The sequence below is a fragment of the Nansenia antarctica genome, assembly GCF_963989245.1.
Source record: "Nansenia antarctica genome assembly, chromosome: 20".
NCBI classification, from domain to species: domain Eukaryota; kingdom Metazoa; phylum Chordata; class Actinopteri; order Argentiniformes; family Microstomatidae; genus Nansenia; species Nansenia antarctica.
In genome coordinates this window covers 15,882,536-15,902,535 of record NC_137693.1, presented here as the reverse complement: position 1 = coordinate 15,902,535, position 20,000 = coordinate 15,882,536, and the positions used below count along the sequence as shown (strand labels likewise).

The 20,000-nt window shown below is 45.8% G+C and overlaps 1 protein-coding gene across 1 annotated transcript in view; it reads right to left on the bottom strand.

Moving 5' to 3' along the window:
• atp2a3 (ATPase sarcoplasmic/endoplasmic reticulum Ca2+ transporting 3) overlaps positions 1-17,739 on the bottom strand; it is a gene marked incomplete at both ends in the record, with an annotated part of 61,989 nt that extends 44,250 nt beyond the window's left edge. The window contains 3 exon segments of the mRNA XM_080549459.1: positions 3,922-4,004; positions 4,794-4,811; positions 17,622-17,739. Coding sequence (XP_080405585.1) covers positions 3,922-4,004; positions 4,794-4,811; positions 17,622-17,739 — 219 coding nt within the window.
• Between the last annotated feature and the right edge of the window lie 2,261 nt (positions 17,740-20,000).

Here is a 20,000-nt window from a genome sequence, read left to right as displayed (position 1 = left end):
CCATCTATTATACTGGTGAACCTTTTTACCTCTCACCTACAGTGACAAACCACAGCGTAACGTCACCGTAACTTTAAAAACACACAATATCCTGCTAGGCTTTAATCCTAGTGTTTAATTCATAGATTCGGTGGTACAGAACCCAAGACTTCAATCCCCCCCCCCACCTTAAAGCTTGCTAAGACGTACACGTAACTCACCCTCCGACACAGGACTGAGCCCCTCAGACTCAAACAGACGGGTTATTATGAACGACTGCCCCCAATGACTTCCAAACCAATACAAACTTCAACAAATTAGAGGAAAAAGAAAAAGAAAAAAAAAGAACCAATGTCAACATTCTCAAGAGACAAGTCGTTGGCTAGGTCGTCTGTTTACAGAAAAGGTAAGAGAGCGAGGAGGAAGGCATGAGATCCAATTGAATGCCACTTCACTTGACTTTTTCACTCCCTTCCTGCACACCCGAAAGGTTGGCCTAAACACCCTCTCTCACATAATGCGATGGAAAAAAGAAATAAATGCCCTTTCTCTGGACCAAACGCAGGAAGTCCATTCATTGTTTCAGGTGACCGATGTCGGTTGGTGTTCGGTTCAGCCCTGTTAACCCTTACCTGTGGCGACTAGCGTCATACGGATCACTCAGTGGAGGATTGTGTGGACTTGTATCCAGTACTCAAGTTGTAAAAGAAAATCAGGGGGGATGGTGGATTTTATCATATGGGGACAATTTTTGCATCCCCACAGCGTCAGTGACTTCAGTGTCAGTGACTTGGTAAAAATGTCATAGCATGTGTGCGTGCCCTCTCGCCCACAGTATTTTACTCAATATGCGGCAAACTAAATGTTGAAATCGCAGTAATACCACGTTCATTGATAAAAATGACATGGCAGTTTTAGAAGGGGGATGATTTTGACCGTTTTTATTTCCCTCATCCCCCCTCAACCCGAGTGCTGCTTGCATCTGTAATAAAAGCTACCTCTACCTCCTCTATAACCTCCATACTGGTGATGAATATCACACAACAAACCAGTCTGAAAACCACAAGGCTAACACCTCATCTGAACATCGCTCTGCTGGTCACAAGCATCTTTACTCTCATGTCATGCAAAAAAAGTCAGGGGTGCTCAGTGGCCTTATTTCCATACTATTCTTAGACACACAAATGAGGTCCAGGTTGAGGTTGGGTCTCAGTAGCCCTGGTAGCCTCTTCAACAGAGGACCTCTGCGGCTCTCTCTCTCTCCTAACCCCTCCGTTAGCACTGGGGGGCACCAGACAAGCGCTTCCATCTGAACTTGAAAAGGACCACAAGGACTTTCAGGACATGGGCGTCATGAGGTTAGCATTCTGAGGTTAGCATCATGAGGTTAGCATTCTGAGGCCCGCGGGAGGGAATGGAGAGAGGAGACGTTAGCGCTGACATCATTGGACCTCCGTTCAGTCCTAAAGGACAAAGGGAACCGGTCCCACCAACACTGCGGGATTTGATATCGTGAGCTTAGAATGATACGGTTCTATCTCCGTTTAGGGCAGTTCAGAGATATTGAGCGTCAAAGTTTTTACATTCCATTATGTTTTGTGAGATGGAACCTTTGTATTTTATGAATTACTAACTAAAACATTTAAACATTTTAAAAATAACACCACACAGGCATTAATAAACACCTAATGGATCAGATTATGTAAAAAAACTAAATTTTGACAAACATGGAGATGGAACCTGATAATTCTAACGTCACAATATCACTAAGAAACAAAGTGGGCCGGGGGTAGTGGCATCAAGCTTTATGTGTTTCTGTCTGGAGTTAGATCTAAGGGGGACGACGGGGCTTAAAACGACGCTTAAAAACCAAGTCATAGTTGTCATAAGTCATAGACGTTGGAGAGATTTCAGGGCTGAATAAGGAGAGTAGACTAGGCAGGTCTGGCTGGTATTGTGAAGCTCTGTTAAGGCTGTAAATCAGTGGAGTGGAACAGGCTCGGTTCCACTGTAAACAACACATTTAAATTACAAGTAAGGGCAACGCAATTTTCATTAGGAAAAATAAACCCACACTCCCGACTCTGCAGTCGCTGTACGGCCCACGTCTGGTCTCGAGGCCTCCCACTTCCACACGCAGGACCAACACCAGAGCAACTCACACTACATCATATAGATTTTAAGACTTACTTTCCTACTCCCAAAAAAAGCACACTAAAACTCCATCACCAAAGCACTGGGGACATACAGAAATAGATAGAACAGATTCTCTCCTCCACCCTACCCAAAAACAGGGTACGGTCTCACTACTATTTTTTATCAGATAGCAGGTATCACTTTTTTGTTGCCGATTCATAGTACTGAAGAATTGGAATAAAAACACTGAATTCTAGAGAGAGACTGGACAGGATTAGGATAAAGACATACATTTATTCCCCAATACAACTTCAGACGGTTATGGACAACTAACACAATGTTATCGTTACATTAAATCCAAAATATATATGATGGTTAAAAATGATTGATATTGATTTGCTCATCTCTGTGTGACGGACACTCAATCATATCAGATCCTAGATTTAATTTAGACTACCCACTTTGCTATTACCCACTATGCTATTACAATACTATCAAGTCACAGTGAATCGGTAGTTTACTCTTGGTTTAGATTAGATTAGATTAGATTCACTTTATTGTCATTACATAGTAGACTACAAGACAATGCAATGAAATTATTTTGCGTCTAACCAGAAGTGCAACAAATAGCAATTATATTGCAGTGATAAGTAGCAGTATTTACAGCAGTATTTACAGCAATCTATAAAGTACTGCTTGGTGTTAGGTGTTGTGTGAGCATCGTGTGAACGTGAGACATTAACGGTGAACTCCATGTGATTACCTGGTCACCATTAATGCACAACGGAAGAATGAGCATCAACAAATTAACCAATTTGTTTTGTTTGTTAACCATAAGTATAACATATGTGTGGCATCCTTCATTAGCCTACGAACGTATGCTATTTCTAAAGCAGGAAAATCCATGATCACCTCCTACGGTTTTGCTTTAAAAGGTTCATTTACCGATATGTCGTTGGGGTTTTGAAACAGGCTCAATCACAGAGGCAGAAATAGAACAGGTTTTAAATGAACAAACCACTCTATAAAACAAAATGTAAATCTACATCTGGGCCTATTTTTGTTCACGTCTTGAAACACCCAACAAGCGGAATAAAATCAGGCTTCTCACAAAAAGATATGTCGGTCAAAAGCCATAGGCTAGCGGCTAGCCTACATCATCCAAATATAGCTACAGCTAGCGCCACCCTCCCGTTCAACCTCCACAGAGGTGGCCTGAATGACGCCTGAGTGCCTCAAAACCTCGTTATCACTGCATGAACTGCATCCCAAGGTGTACAGATTCATCATAAACAACGAGTGCACTTTGAATTGAAGGGTTCGGCTAGAACAGCGCACACACTCACTCACACACACACTGAGCGAAGATGATTGATCATGGAAACACAGAGGCAGAACAGAAGTAGGATTTAGACGTTGCATATTGTCAACGACACTGCCGATTGTCAATTTAACAGTTCAATTTCACGTCACGTTGTTTCATATAAACAATTAAATTATAATTTACCGGTTTCTCGCATTTATTTATATCTTCTCAGGGAATCGGTTTGGACAGGAAATCTCACTATTCAACCCTGGTATGTAGCCACACCTTAACAACCATCAAGTGCTGTAAACCGTTGTACATAAGTCCAAAACAGGAGACCCACAGGGGCCATAGGCTGCTGAGCTAATCATCTGACCTCTATGAATACTGGATGAGTGTAGGGAGGGACGGTGGGAGAGACAGTGATGAGTGTAGGGAGAGACGGTGGGAGAGACAGTGATGAGCGGGGACATGTCCTGTCGGCGGGGGGCCGTACTTACAAAGGAGACGCAGGCCGCTAGCAGGAGGATCCTGACGAGGAGGTCCTCGAACTGCTCCACCACCAGCTCCCATAGGGACTTGCCTACAGGACACACACACACGCACACACGCACACATAGAGAGACACAGACAGTCACCTACTGTATACAGTCCAGCTATAAAATCATCAGGTCAGAGAAACTGAACAGTTTTGAGAATAAAGACCTAGCTCTGCATGGAAGTGGGGTGCGTACACTGAACTCCACGTTGGTGCTTTGGACATACAGTACAGCGTGAATAAGGGACATCAGGGCATCTAGAACACTGCAGTTGTGCCTCCTGTACTGACAGAATGGTGCTGCAGCTCTGTGTAACCTCTGTGTACCCTCTCTGTGTTAAGGCTGATAACCAGCTCTGTGTCCCCTCTGTGTCCCCTCTGTGTCCCCTCTGAGTCCCCTCTGAGTCCCCTCTGAGTCCCCTCTGAGTCCCCTCTGTGTCCCCTCTGAGTCCCCTCTGAGTCCCCTCTGTGTCCCCTCTGAGTCCCCTCTGAGTCCCCTCTGAGTCCCCTCTGAGTCCCCTCTGAGTCCCCTCTGAGTCCCCTCTGTGTCCCCTCTGAGTCCCCTCTGAGTCCCCTCTGAGTCCCCTCTGAGTCCCCTCTGAGTCCCCTCTGAGTCCCCTCTGAGTCCCCTCTGAGTCCCCTCTGTGTCCCCTCTGAGTCCCCTCTGAGTCCCCTCTGTGTCCCCTCTGAGTCCCCTCTGAGTCCCCTCTGAGTCCCCTCTGAGTCCCCTCTGAGTCCCCTCTGTGTCCCCTCTGTGTTTCTCTCTCTGGGTTAAGGCTGATAATCAGATAGTAAAAGTAGGAGGGACACCATATCGGAAAGATCAATATTTACCTTCTTCAGCTGGGAGCTCTGCAGTGTCATACGAGGCGGTCGGCGGAGGAATGGGAGGCAGGGAGGGAGGAGAGACACACACACACACACACACACACAAAGACAAGTTCAGATATTTGATTAACTTAAGACTGGCTGTGAGACGCGCTGGCATGTATACACAGTACACGCTGCAGAATCCTGCTGCTTAGTTCTGATTAAATAGTTCAATAAAGGGAGGGAGTCGTCATGGTGCGTTCCTGAATTGAGGATTAGATGGAGGATTACAGTCTGTAGTCACACTGTCTATATGGTTTAAAAACTGTGTTAGCATTCTCCACCTCACCTGCGCAGTGGAGCAGGTCAGCTTCATCAGACAGCGTTGTGAACTCTGCTTTCATAATCTTATCATAAGCTTAGGGTTAACTTTTTAATGAAAGAATCTGGAATATGGTCCGTTAGAAAATAGAAACTATTTAACAAACTTGAGCCTTTTTGATGTGCTAATAAGCACATTTACTTTATTTACATAAACATAGCAAGCTTATCCTGTAATACAGTTTATGTACCCCTCCCTAGCCTTTTAAACATTGCTTTTCTACATTGTTTACAATCAGGCTACATTATTAAACTTATCGACCACCGGCGCTACCTTCATGGACCACCGCTGACACACACACTATCAGTTTCTATCTTTAGGTATTAGAAGTTCTGTAACTATGCAGTATATTCTGTCCTTGTTTTGCCTCTTCAGCATCCTGAAAGACCTCTTCACACGACTTTCCTGAAGAACCAGTCTGAATACTCTGAATGCTACAGTACTGAACAGCCTACTTGTTGTGGTTGGAACGTTGTGAACCACAAACACTTAATCTTTTCTCCTGTTCTTATTTTGCAACTAGTTTTTAAAAGATGTGCACTGCTTTTTGAAAGAGTTTTATTGTAGTAATGTAAATTCAAGATACAGAAATGCCTACTGTATGTGGACAGACCAATAAACAACTGTAATGACAACAGCTAAACTGTTCGGTAGTGTCCTATAGTTATTTTGATTAATTAACACTAGAAGAGCCGTGATGGGGTCACGGTGACCCCTGTGAGTAAAAAAAAAAAATCTATCTTTGCACTCAATCAAATTTCAGGACCCTCTTTCATGACTTTTCCTAGATATGTGCGTTCTACCACCCAGTATCCTTACATTTTCAAAACCACTTCAGGATAAGATAGTATAAAGCTGTTTTGCAGTTTTTCTGTGTAGGAGGCAGGCTAAAAAAAGAAGCGCCCTCTAGTGATCTCTATGTGTAAATAGCAGATTTACATTCTAAAAAGGGGGTCAATTTGGCGGCTCTACTAGTAGGTAAAATAGACACGGCTGTTGAAGTGTTAATTTCGATGGCACAGGGTTTTTCTGGTCTAAAAAACACCAGTTTTTTTTACTGGTTGACAACGGCCATGGCTAATATTGTTTGACCCGCAACTTATATTTTTCTGTATGTGTCCCACAACCAAAAAGGTTTGCCCTTCCCTGCACTAAGTGATTGACAGGCCTGATGGGGCGACGGGAGGGGGCCAGGGTGAAGAGGAGGGCGGGGCATCAGAACACACTGCATCTGGTCGCCATAGAGATTACAGTTACAGTTGGTACAACACCCACCACAACACAAGACAGCAGAAGTTGAGCAACCACTCCCTCCCTACAACGCAATGTAGCAATCATGTCCTCAGCATACTAACTGACCTACAAAACTCACACTTCATAACCTCAAAGACATCCTCTTCGTGCACTCACCATTGGCCCTAGACCACAAAGCAGTGAGCTCATCTCATCCCTATGCTACAAACGCCACCACCTATCTCTCCCGAATGCTTTGAGAAACGAGTCATCGAAGCGGTCCTAATAGAAGGACGTCCTCGCTCCATGTTGCCTGGGGTCTGTCTGGGACTAAAAGGATCGTGTGAGGGGATTATCCAGTTTGCTTTATTTGATAACAGGAAAAACAATCTTCTCATTTGGGCTCAACTACCATTTTAAGGCCAGGAAATCCCATGTTTTGACTTCACTGCTGCAGGATTCAGGCCGTGGTTCTACACGGTCACGGTGATCCGGCAGAGGGGGTTGGAAAGCGGAGGAGCCGTGACGACGGCAGAACCCGGAGGGTGCGTCAGAAAACAAACCCTGGAGCCGCTCACGCTCACGCACACGCAAAGTCAAATCATTTCATTTCATGACTCCCGGAATTACACGAGAGGGTTATAATCAAGTGCGTTGTACCGTTGCCAAGTGACTTCAGAAAGAGCCTTGCAATTACTCCAACAACATTTTCCATTTAAGCAGTAGGAGGGGGGAAAACAGTCTTTTGATGATTTTTAGGTTAAAACGTCCTTTAATTAAATTGTTTTGTATCGACTGGGTTCAGGGAGAACGCAAGTGATTGTACAAAGGCAGGGATTGTGCTTTGAAGAACAGAAGTAGTCTTCTTGTTTCCACTGATTATGTTATCCGAGAAGGCAGTACAAGAGGGCCATGAAAAAGATAGAACTGCTTTCCAAACCATTTATAACAGACACATTTTAGTAAAAAAAAGCTAATTAGGTCATTAGACAACTACTCGTACTACTCCGCCATTTTCACAACATTTATCATTTTTCAAAGGTCATTGTCACAGTTGTGCACCAAATAAACAATAACTCATCATGAACGACTGTCAACATGCATCTAGCAGCTCGGGGTAAGTGATCCAGCTGGCTGTGGTGGAGCTCAGAGGAGAGCTCCCAGAGCTCTGTGCCAGAAGGCTCCAGAAATGTCTGAGAAGAAGAAACGTGTCCTGCTGTTTTCAGCTCAGCCAGTCTGACATCAGCCCTTTTCCCCATTACTGTGCCTCCCCACTTGTTCTCTGGCAGACAGGCTGACTGCAGCTCCGTGTGCCGGGGAGACAAAGGCAGGCGTGCTGGAAGGGAGCGAGACGGAGGGAGGGAGGGAGGGGGGGAGGGAGGGGGGGAGGGAGAGAGTGGGAGGGCTTGAGGGGTTGAACGGGGTTCCCCGTCCGCCCTGTGCCAAGGATTCCCTCGCAGTCATCTGGGTTGTGTCAGCCCAGGCCTGCCCAGGCACATTCCAACATACTGACTTCACCACGCCTTCTCTGTCTGTCTGTCTCTCTGTCTCTCTCTCTCTCCGTGTCTGTCTGTCTGTCTCTCTGTCTCTCTGTCTGTCTCTCTCTCTCCTTCTCTCTCTCTCTCCTTCTCTCTCTCCCTGACCGAGTGTTGCAGACAATGAAAACAAGAGCCAGCCTGTTTACACACTACCAGTCGGAGCAGTGGGGAAGCACTTCCTGGACACAGTTGCCAACAACAGTGGGGTTTCACGTCCACGGCTGGAGAGCCAGGCGGGGGGGGGGGGGGGGGGGGGGGGGGGGGGGGGGGGCAGGAAGCCCACCATATATCACGACTGGTTAGGGGGGTCTGCTATTCCAGTAGCGTTCACTACAACCTCCTGTATACATAAGCCTTTTTACCCCCCTTTTACAAGAATGGCAGGGTGAGTAATAAACGCATGTCATAATAATATGGAAAGCAACCGACAACAGGGGCTGTTCTCGGGGCACTCTCGTCTTCACTATGAACATGTGAACGTTTTCAAAAAAGAGAGTTGCCATGGCTACTTGGCAAGCGGACACCACTGGAAAACCGTGTTTCATTGGGTAACGCCACCGACGCAATGTCGAAATCCAGCCGAAATAAACTGTTATGAAATACATCGGCCCGTATGTACTGCCACGTCACCCTACTAGGCTCTCGCCGTCTTTTTAACATCGAAAAAAAAAAAACACAACCTCACGTCTCTGAACACCGGTGAACTCCACGACTGACCTTCTGAATCTCATCATAAACGGGCGGCAGTGAAACAGCAGCGGTGTGTAGCTCGGGCGGCTGCGCTTAGGGAGATAGGCGCTGTTATTAAAACAAACAGCATCCAGTTAGCTGTTGTAGCGGAGGGCCATAGAGGGCAGTCAGCAGTGACGGTACCTCTAGAGGGCCTGGGCTCTGGGGCTGGGTGAGGAGAGGTCCAGGAGGCCTGACACTGTGGTAACGGGAATAATGAAGCACTTCTAGAAATGTCAAAGCCGAAATGTCTAAAACATTATTTTTAAACATGTCGTGAGCTTAGAATGATAAGGTTCTATCTCCGTTTAGGGTAGTTCAGAGATATTGAGCGTCAAAGTTTTGACATTCCATTATGTTTTGTGAGATGGAACAGTTGTATTTTATTAATTTCTAACCAGAAAAATTCAACATTTTAAAAAGAACACCACACAGGCCTTAATAAACACCTAATGGATCAGATTATGTAAAAAAAAACTCAATTTTGACAAAAATGGAGATAGAACCTTATAATTCTAACGTCACGAAATGTCAAAGTCAAAATATATATATATATATTTTTAAACATGTCTAAAGAACTGTCCTGATAGTGCCTAGTCAGTGGATGTCCCTCATCATTCACACTGTATCTATGGGGGTGGCTCTCCTCTGGAGGGGGCAGGTGTGTGTGAGCATGTCAGGGCCATGGAGTGACGGTGTGTGTGTGTGTGTGTGTGTGTGTGTGTGTCTTATTACCCATGGTTAGGATGATTAGATAGTCCAACTGGGGTCAGTGTGTGGGCGAAGGGAGTGTCTGTTTATTACTCTCCAGCATGGCGGTGCAGAGGAGGGCCGTGGTCAGGTGGTCAGGTGGTCAGGTGGTCAGGACTGAGGAGGACAGAGGGTCTCAGGTTCCTCTGACAGGCGTCTCGCCCTCATTAGACGCCCAGCACCACTTTCACACTTCATTAACACGTCACACACACACACACACACACACACACACACACACACACACACACACACACACAGGCGCGCACAGACACACAGGCGCGCACAGACACACAGACACACACACGCACACACACAGGTGCGCACACACACACACACACACACACACACAGGCGCGCACAGACACACACACACACACAGGCGCGCACAGACAGACACACACACACACACGCACACACAGGCGCACACACAGGCGCACACACAGGCGCACACACAGGCGCACACACACACACTTCTGCAACAAGGTTTGACCTTGACAAAACATCCCTCTGCATGTTTCACCATGCTACTAAGCAGAACACTACAGTTATAGAAGAAGAGGAAGTCAACACTTCTGTTCACTGTGCAGAATACACATGAAAGGGTTATAATGATGATATTAATAACAGGCTGGTCAGCACAGACTGGCCCTGGAGTAAGGTCACACACAGGTCACCCACTGGCCAATTAGAAACCCTGTAAAACACAGTTTCACTTCCTGGCTTTTCTTGAAGGAAAAAAAAAACGACTCAGAGAAGAGATGCACAGACCAACGATGTTCGTCATTTTGGGAAAGTAATGCCAGATATAAGATATAACTAGTAGGACTTGTTAATAAAATTGAGAGAAAAAACTATGTTGCGTTAATATGAATAGCATTATGCTAGAATGTCGTGTCTCATATAGGGCCTGTCTTGTGTTTTTATATCTTACCTCTGGAGTGTTTTATTTGAGAAGTAAGATGACAAGTTCAATGAGAAAGTGAGAGTGTTAGGTAGGCTAATGTGACTTACAGTCATCACTTCCCTGATTTGTGACCAATTGTTTCTCCGGCCTCCATTGATTTAAACACCCTAATACATTTGTTTTGATTGAACATCCTACAGGTAGTTCTTAAGTTCTCAAAGGAATACCCTGCCCTTAGTCTTCCCTTTTACCGAGAACACAGTGAAAACTGTGTTCATATGGTTGAGAAGCCCAATCGTACAAAAAAATTTGCGTTTAGAAAAATATCCATATACGTGTAGTCCAGGCCTTAGAATCTGTCTGTTGCATAGCTGTCCTTCTGTTTACACTTTTCAAAAATGACAATGACCAAAACTGATGTCGTGCAGGAATGTTCATGATGTCGTTTTGTCTTGTTCAGTCAATAACACAGCCCACTAGGTATGAACCACGCTTCTGTCACAGTGAAAGGATGTTTTACAGAAGCCTTTCAGCCTGTTGGGAAAAAAATACTTCAGCCCAGACATTCTAGTTAAATGGAAATAGTCAACTCAGATTAATCCAGATCATTCTCCATGAACACACAGAACATGTGAGATTCTGATTCGACAGATTCTAACGCAAAAGTGTTGTATTGAAACGATGACATACCTACACAACTCAAGGCGTTTATTTACAACATTGGAAAATATTGTAATAATATATACTGCTGCTTTCATTTTTATTCACACTGATGTTTGTTTGCAAATGTTATAAATAGAAGTCAAGAGATGTTTGTGTGTGGATAGTAAATTATAGTTGTGCATTTGTGAGTACTTTACCATAGAAGAGCCACTAGTCCATCTCCATAATCCAGTCCAGTGTTGTCTTGTTAAACCCTCTCTCTCTCTCTGTGTTGTCTTGTTAAACCCTCCCTCTCTCTCAGTGTTGTCTTGTTAAACCCTCTCTCTCTCTCTCTCTCTCTCTCTCTCTCTCTCTCTCTCTCTCTCTCTCTCTCTCTCTCTCTGTGTTGTCTTGTGAAACCCTCTCTCTCTCAGTGTTGTCTTGTTAAACCCTGTCTCTCTCTCTCTCTCTCTCTCTCTCTCTCTCTCTCTCTCTCTCTCTCTCTCTGTGTTGTCTTGTTAAACCCTCTCTCTCAGTGTTGTCTTGTTAAACCCTCTCTCTCAGTGTTGTCTTGTTAAACCCTCTCTCTCTCTGTGTTGTCTTGTTAAACCCTCTCTCTCTCTCAGTGTTGTCTTGTTAAACCCTCTCTCTCAGTGTTGTCTTGTTAAACCCTCTCTCTCTCTGTGTTGTCTTGTTAAACCCTCTCTCTCTCTCTGTGTTGTCTTGTTAAACCCTCTCTCTCTCTCTCTCTCTCTCTCTGTGTTGTCTTGTTAAACCCTCTCTCTCTCTCTCTCTCTCTCAGTGTTGTCTTGTTAAACCCCCTCTCTCTCTCTCTCTCTCTCTCTCTCTCTCTCTCTCTCTCTCTCTCTCTCTCTCTCTCTCTGTGTTGTCTTATTAAACCCTCTCTCTCTCTCAGTGTTGTCTTGTTAAACCCTCTCTCTCTCTCAGTGTTGTCTTGTTAAACCCTCTCTCTCTCTGTGTGTTGTCTTGTTAAACCCTCTCTCTCTCTCTCTCTCTCTCTCTCTGTGTTGTCTTGTTAAACCCTCAGTGTTGTCTTGTTAAACCCTCTCTCTCTCTCTCTCTCAGTGTTGTCTTGTTAAACCCTCTCTCTCAGTGTTGTCTTGTTAAACCCTTGTTAAACTCTCAGTGTTGCAGATGTTTGGCACAATGTCTCTCCCAGGCCTGAAGCAGTGCAGCTTTACTAGAGCTGTGGTAACTGAACCAGGATATAGGCCTGGCCCAACTCTGGCTAAACCGTACACTACATTCCATTTGGCTTGAGAGGGGCAGCCATTTTGAGAGATGACAAGTTTGAGTTGTCAAACTTTCTAAGGTGATAAGATCACAAGGAAATGAATAAGAACATTTCCTGCCGTTAAATCAAGACTAGCGAGTGCACACACAGCAATAGATATAAACTGTACAGTACATGGGTTTGGGTTTGCCTTGCCAAAACCTTGACATGTCCCTGCCCCACGGGAAACTACACAGACACAGGCCTACCAATCTATTTGTGAAAATAAATGATCTAATGTGGACTTTCAGTTCTGAGAACAGCTATGGTGACGATGCCGTGGTAACGCAGTGGCAGCTAACTCATGTGGCCATACTTCACATGTTCTCATGCCTCCTTTTGGGGTCTGACGTTGTTTGGATGGAGAGAGAGTTGACATTTTGATTGGCTTTGAGCAAAAGTGTTGTTCCCTTGTTTCTTACTCTTGAAAAGAGCAAATTAGGGAACGTTAGCCAATCAAATTAGCTAACATTGCTAGCCAGCCTATACTTGTTTAAATGGACATTGCTGAAGTGGTTTTGTTTTTACCGTAATCAGAAATCATAATTGGGTTGTTGGAACACCACCCACGTGAGGGTCATTGAAAATGATCAGATCAAAAATCTGTTTTAAAGTCGACTACGGTTGGGAGTGTGGCAAGCGTGTTACCGGTTTCCACACACCCACACACACGCACACAAACACACACACACACAAACACACAAACACACACACACACACACAAACACACACAAACCCACAGCGTTAATGCTAATTCTGTGAGGGGGACTGGGCAGTATTCTGACAGATATCACAGTCGTGTGGCATTCTGCTTTTTCTCTTAGTGACTCAACATCCCTGCAGAAGGCTGATGACTGCAGAGGTGGGAGGTGAGAATCAAAGAGGAGTGACAAGTTAGCACAGGACCCAGATACTTTAAAGGCAGCCACACAGAACAGAGCCCACTGCAGGAGGAAGTGACTCACTCAACACCGAAAAAGTCTTAAGACTGTTTTGTTAAGTCGCCTCTCTGTTTTCCCTGCTAGGACACCGAAGCGTTATAGAAATCGAATGTCCGGGCAAAGTATCATATTATTTGCAGTTCCTTTGTTGCGTTGAAATTAAACAACAAAAACTGAGGGGGAAAAAGTGTGTAAGGGACAGTTGGTTAGAGGAAAGAGGAAATAGCATTTGACAGAAAATAATGGAACAGGTTCTACGGATGTGGGTGCTCCTTTCTCTTACAAGGAAATAGTAATTATAGTGGTGACGGAACAATCGTACAGGATGCTATATTGTCCAAATACAAACTAAACCAGAACAAACATAATTAATCGATAAGTTGATCCCCAGGTCTGTGTTTAACACGGCTGACCTCAGGCCCACCTTTAAACACGCTACCACAGTGGGCTTAGACAAACACAGGCAGAGAAAGGAGCCTGTTAAGCAGCGTCTATAGTGGCGGGGGGGGTACGAGGCGCGCAAGTATCAAAGCATCAACATCCTTCATTCTGCACGTTCAGGATGCTGAGGCCTGCGACTTCCGTTAGAGTACGCTTTGTGGTCTCGAATTACACCAGCCGACTAGAAATGAAGTTGTAAATAGTCTTGTAAATGACACTCTCCGTATTCCCAGACAGTGAGTGTGCTCGCGCACGTGCACGCAGAGTGTGACTGTGACCAGAGGCGGGGAGGACCGTGGAGAGGGACTCCAAACGGGACATGTGCAGCGAGCCAGCCAGCCTCCCACCTCCTCCTCCCCCAACCTCTTTGTAGAAAAGGTCATTTAGACAGTGGGGACAGGCCAACTTTCCAACATCTGGTAGTGGGACAAAAACAGCTACAGTAACATCCCCGAAACATGCAGCTATGTCACTGCTCTGGACGAACCAGCGGACAAAAGTGCAAAAACTAAATGATTGTACTTGTGTGACGTTTTGATGTGAGATGGGAAACTCTTCTATTTTAAATCACATGAAGTAGTGAACTTTCCAGGCTGGTGAGGGATAAGGATCGTCACTCTGAAACGGTCGTCTCAAACGCGAGAAAAGAGGCCACATCACATCCTGTTTCACAGTAGAACATTGTTAGATGTAATGTCAGGGCAAAGCCATCAGCCTCATTTTTGCTGTTCTTTATTGTAAGGAAACCACATAAACACCCCCCCCCCCCCCCCTCCATTCTTCTTGTTTAAAAAGCTTGCTCTTGAGATCTCAATAAAAACACTAACCAAAGTTTAGACCATAATTCATGTCATCTACCCACCAAAGCCCCAGTTCTGACAGCGAGGTAAAATCGCAGCATTCAAGCTCTGGTGCCTGACCTCAGAGTGAGAACGTTGACGCGTTGCTCTTTCTTTCCTTTCCAAAATAAAAGGGTGTCTGGCCTCCGCATAGACTCGGATCAGATCCTGAGTACCAGAGCTCTGACGAGGGATGAGCCAGGAGACAGCAGACCTGAAACACAAGCCCCCCTTCTGCAGAACTGAGACGACAGTAAGCACAAGGCAATGTACTGTATAAGCATCTGTCTCACCTTTGACCTAGCTCAGAGAGATGCTACATCAGGTTACCTCTCTGGTGAGCCTATTCCCACCTGACTGCCCCTGGTGGGCAAACACTCAATCCAGCAGTCCCAGAGGTAGACAGACCGTGAACAAGGCCCCCCCGCTTCCATGTAGGAATGTTATGTCTGTGTCTGGGAGACGGGCGAACCATATATATCTTTCTCTGGAATGCCGGCGGTCGCTCCGACCGTGGAGGCTCGGTTTGTAGGCTACTTACTGTAATACTAGATACTAGATGTTCTCTGTGGGGTTCCCCTAACATGTCAGAGCCATGCAGTAACCTCCTCCTGGGTTTAGGACACCATGTCTGTGGACGTCGGCCTCGATAACGACCAGTGATAATAAGACCACACGACTCCTGCCACCGTGTGAAGGGAGGGTTTGTAACACAAACGCACGCCGCCCACACACACACACACACACACACACACACACACACGTTCTGAACAGTGCACTGCTGCTCACTGCAACAAACACCCATAACTCACATTAAGTCACCGCAGTTAACTACAAAGGTTGCCGTTTTTTTCAGCAGAGGGAACGAATCATTCAGTGTGCACACTGCACGCACATCACTCAGCCACGGACGGCACTAAAACAGCAAAGCGACACATTCTTAGTGGGTTGACGGGGTGTTGTGGAGCAGCCCGGGCGGTTTACTACAGTTTAATACAACCAGCCCCAAAGAGGAAAGGAGGGTATTCCCTGCGGCATCTATCTCTGTACTCAACACAAGCAGGAAGTTCACAGCTCAAAGCGAAAGAGACACTATCTACACAAGACGCTGCTTTTTCCATGAAGTCATCGCCACAGGCCTCTGGGTACGCTAGCTGTGTGTAACAAAGGGCCGCTGTTCCACTGACAACACGCTGCTCCCCTCCACCGCTACAGGACACATGCAAATGACAGCCCAGAGAGGCGCAGTAGTAAAGGTGTTGATGGGTGCGTGCCAAGTTCAGTACAACACATTATCATTATTATTATTATTAATTATTATTATTATAATAGTACAGCACTTGCTCAACATTTGAGAGGAGGGCTTCTTATGGACTTTTACACCCCAAAACCCAGAAATAACCTTGTGCTGCAACAGATAGCATGAACCCCCCTCAGTAACAGGGCTGAACGCCTGTCAGGGTGTGCTGTGATAGACGCTGTGTGGTTCTGACCCCACCTGCTCTTCAAACGGGGCTTCATAGGAAGAGAAACCTCTCCAAAACAACCTCTAAAGGTGCCTCCCTCTCTTTGATACGGAGCTAGATGGTTAATACTCTTGGGCTCACCTTTCACAATGTGTAATAGAACTCTGTTGGGGCTGAAGCGGAAACAGGTCATTCAAGTTTGTGTCTTTTCTGCATCTTCCACTATGACTATGTCCTTTTAGAAATACTTCCTCAGGTATACCTGTCTTTCCCTTACAGAAACAGGCAGGAAAGACAGGTACAGTATACCAGTATGCGGGTTATCCTCTTTCACAACGTATGCTATGGCAGTTGGTTCTAGAGTATGATAAACATGCATCATGTCATTTTGAATTCATTGTTTATAATGTTGCATAATGAGAATAGTGGCATTTGACTCCCTCTGCAACATTCCTGACTAAATGAAGCATCGCCATAGCAGCACACATCTAGCGTCAAGACACTTCCAAATGCGCAGCTGAGTGACGACTGAAATGGAAATTGTTACTATATTAAACAAATATATATATTGATATACTCTTCCATTCAAATATAGCCTAGCCTCCGTCTCCACGTCGACAATGTGATAGGCTTCCTGGATAAACACAGGTGTTGAGTTAGGAGGCTAGAGGTCCTCTGTGGCTCAGTTGGTAGAGCATGGCGCTAACAACGCTTAGGTTGTGGGTTCGATTCCCGCTGGGACCATATATACTGAAATGTATGCACTCACTGCAATGTAAGTCGCTTTGGAATAAAGGCGTCTAATGGCATATATAGGAGGCTATTCCAGTTGAGTCTTTTTTTGAGGGAGAGGGGGGGGGAGAGGGGGGGGGAGAGAGGGGGGGGTGAGGGAGAGGGAGAGGGGGGAGGGAGAGAGGGGGGGGTGAGGGAGAGGGGGGTGAGGGAGAGGGAGAGGGGGGAGAGGGAGAGGGGGGAGAGGGAGAGAGAGAGGGAGAGAGAGGGAGAGAGAGAGGGAGAGAGAGGGAGAGAGAGAGGGAGAGAGAGGGAGAGAGAGAGGGAGAGAGAGAGAGGGAGAGAGGGGGGAGAGGGGGGGGGGTTCTGCTTCAGTGCGTCGTGCGTTCCCCTACCCCGGCCGCACGCAGTGTTGTGCAGAACAAGAAACACAGTGAAATGACTTAAAACACTGGAGCAATAACATCAGCTGAGAGCCGTTTGTTTGTAAGCAATATTTCAACTGACTGTGGGTCTGCCGATGGGTGGCAGAGTCTTCTGTTTGTCAACATCTAGCCTGTGTTTGAATTCTGTTGTTCAACATATAGCCTGTGTTTGAATTCTGTTGTTCAACATATAGCCTGTGTTTGAATTCTGTTTTTCAACATATAGCCTGTGTTTGAATTCTGTTTTTCAACATATAGCCTGTGTTTGAATTCTGTTGTTCAACATATAGCCTGTGTTTGAATTCTGTTGTTCAACATATAGCCTGTGTTGGAATTCTGTTTGTCAACATGTTGCCTGTGTTTGGATGCGAAGCGGAGGTGGATCGTTGAACAATAATATTGTTCCCTATAATAATATAATATAATATACTTCCCTACGATGCACTGCGCTGTGGTCCATCCATGACAACATGACATATTATCACCAGTTCAATAACAAACAAAAAACACATCAGCCACAACATGCTTACTCACCGTTCGGTCCATATTTCTCTAAATTGCTTTTCACTTGTTCCAGCGTCAGCCCCGTGTTCTCGTTCACGCCGAAGTTCTCTAAAACTTCGGACGCTGATTTGGTGTGCGCGTTTTCCATCTCGGAGACGTGAACTAAAACAATTCACTGTGACTGGAAATGCATGTAGTTTATACCAGGCTCATCTATTAGGACAATTAAAGAGAAAGAAAAACCAAGGTAAATGTCCACCGAGGAGGTGCGTGCGGGCTGCCAAGCGGAGGTGGATCTGCGTAGATCTGCGTACACCTGCCTCTTCTGCGAGCCGACGAGTGGAGCTGTACCTCCGGATGCCTGTCAGCGACAAGCTGCGATGGCCCAATAGATCAGATCTGCTATGGCCCAATAGATCAGATCTGCCCGTTGATGATCAGGACCAGAAGGTGTGTGTGCTGGGGAGGGAGGGAGGGACGGACCGCCTCTTGGGTGAGGGCTGAGCGTGTTTGAGCACTCCCTCCCTTGCGCTCCTATTGGCTCGCCTTACCTGAGTTGAGTGTTAACCCTCAGGATTGTAGTGAACCAATAGTACTTCCATGTATAAGTGTAATAATATTGCGTATGAGCTTATGAACAGCACAGGAATAGACCACCGTAGCAATATTCGCGCTCGGTACAGGCGACAGTTAAATCACATTCACCGTCGTTCCCATTTCTCCAAATGCGCGCACCGTTCTTTGTATTTGAATGAATGAATGAATGAATGAATGAATGGTCTTTATTGTCATTGATATAGTACAGGTACCAAACAATGAAATTTGGGAGGGGGGGCTCCCCTGGTGCTAGGAAAAAAAAAACTAAAAACAAGAAGGGAAAAGAGCTGGTTTACATAAATAGAGGCTATGTACACTATCAACTATACTATACTATACAAATAAAACACTGTGCTGTACTCTGTGCTATGCTATAAATATCCTAAAATGTCCTATCTCTGAACCTTATGTACCCGAGGGTTGTCATATTGCACATAGTGTTATTGCACATTCATTTAAAGTGTCGCAGTTTGCAGGTTTGAAATGTTCACAGTTGTGTTTCAGTATTGCACTTGATTTCAATCTAGTAGCTGCCATCAAATTGTCTAGATTGTCCAGGGCCTAGAACCTAGGTCTTTGCTGTGTTCAGGGCCTGGGGTAGAAGCTGAGCTTCAGTCTGTTTGTCCTTGCGAACATGGTCCTGAACCGCCTGTCCGAGGGCAGCCGAGCAAAGTGTTCGTACCCAGGGTGGGATGGGTCTCTGGAGATCTTGGAGGCCTTCCTGAGGCAGCGTGTGTTGTACAGCTCTTCCAGAGAGGGGAGGGGGGCGCCGGTGATCTTCTGGGCCGATCTCACGACTCTCTGTAGCGCATTCCTCTCTGCGGCTGTGCAGCTGGAGAACCACACGCAGATGCAGTAGGTGAGGATGCTCTCCACTGCGCAGCGGTAGAAGGTCACAAGCATCTCCTGTCCGATGTGGTCTTTCCTGAGGACTCTCAGGAAGTAGAGCCGCTGTTGTGCCTTCTTGATGATGGCTGCTGTGTTGATCTTCCAGGACAGGTCATCCTGTATGTGCACCCCCAGGAATCGGAGGGTTGAGACTCTCTCCACGCTCCCTCCATCGACGAGCAGGGGCTGGACCTCAGATTTTTTCCTCCTGAAGTCCACGATGATTTCCTGGGTCTTTGACTGGTTCAGCAGCAGGTTGTTAACCTTGCACAGCTTGCCCAGCTGCTCCACCTCATCCCTGCTCGCCGCTTCATTGCGCTCACTAGTTCACCATTATAAACCTGTATGACAACATGTGTCACTTTTTAATATTTTTTTATATTGCAATACATGTAGGCCCTACTGAACATTTTGTTCATTGTATGGAGTCGAAAACAATAGTAGCCTAATCGGTGCAAACACAGGTTCGTAATTGGGTCGGATGCTCTTGAAAGACCCCCTACCCGAACCAATACCATAAAGATTGTGTTCACACTAGCCTACTTTCAGTGGTGAAACGGGTTACTTAAGCCTTGAGGCAGGGTAACCAGGTCCCAGTTCTCCACCATCACCTGAAGCTCAGTGGGACGGTACTGCAGTAAGAACTCCCCAGCTACGGTATCCAAAAGATCAAATCGGCCCTCCGTAGTGCAGTGGACTGGGACTACTTAAGGAGGGAAGTATAAAAGGAACAAGGTGCTCCAATTCTGTCCCTGCTCACAGCTAGGCTCCTCTCTCACAGCAAACTTATTTATAACTTGTGTAGCTTATGTAACTTTCAGAACTACTGTATAGATGACAGGCAATATGGCTACATGGAATGAATGTATTGTACATGCATGCATGCATACATTAGCCTTTATTTATGTAAACCAGCTCCTTTCC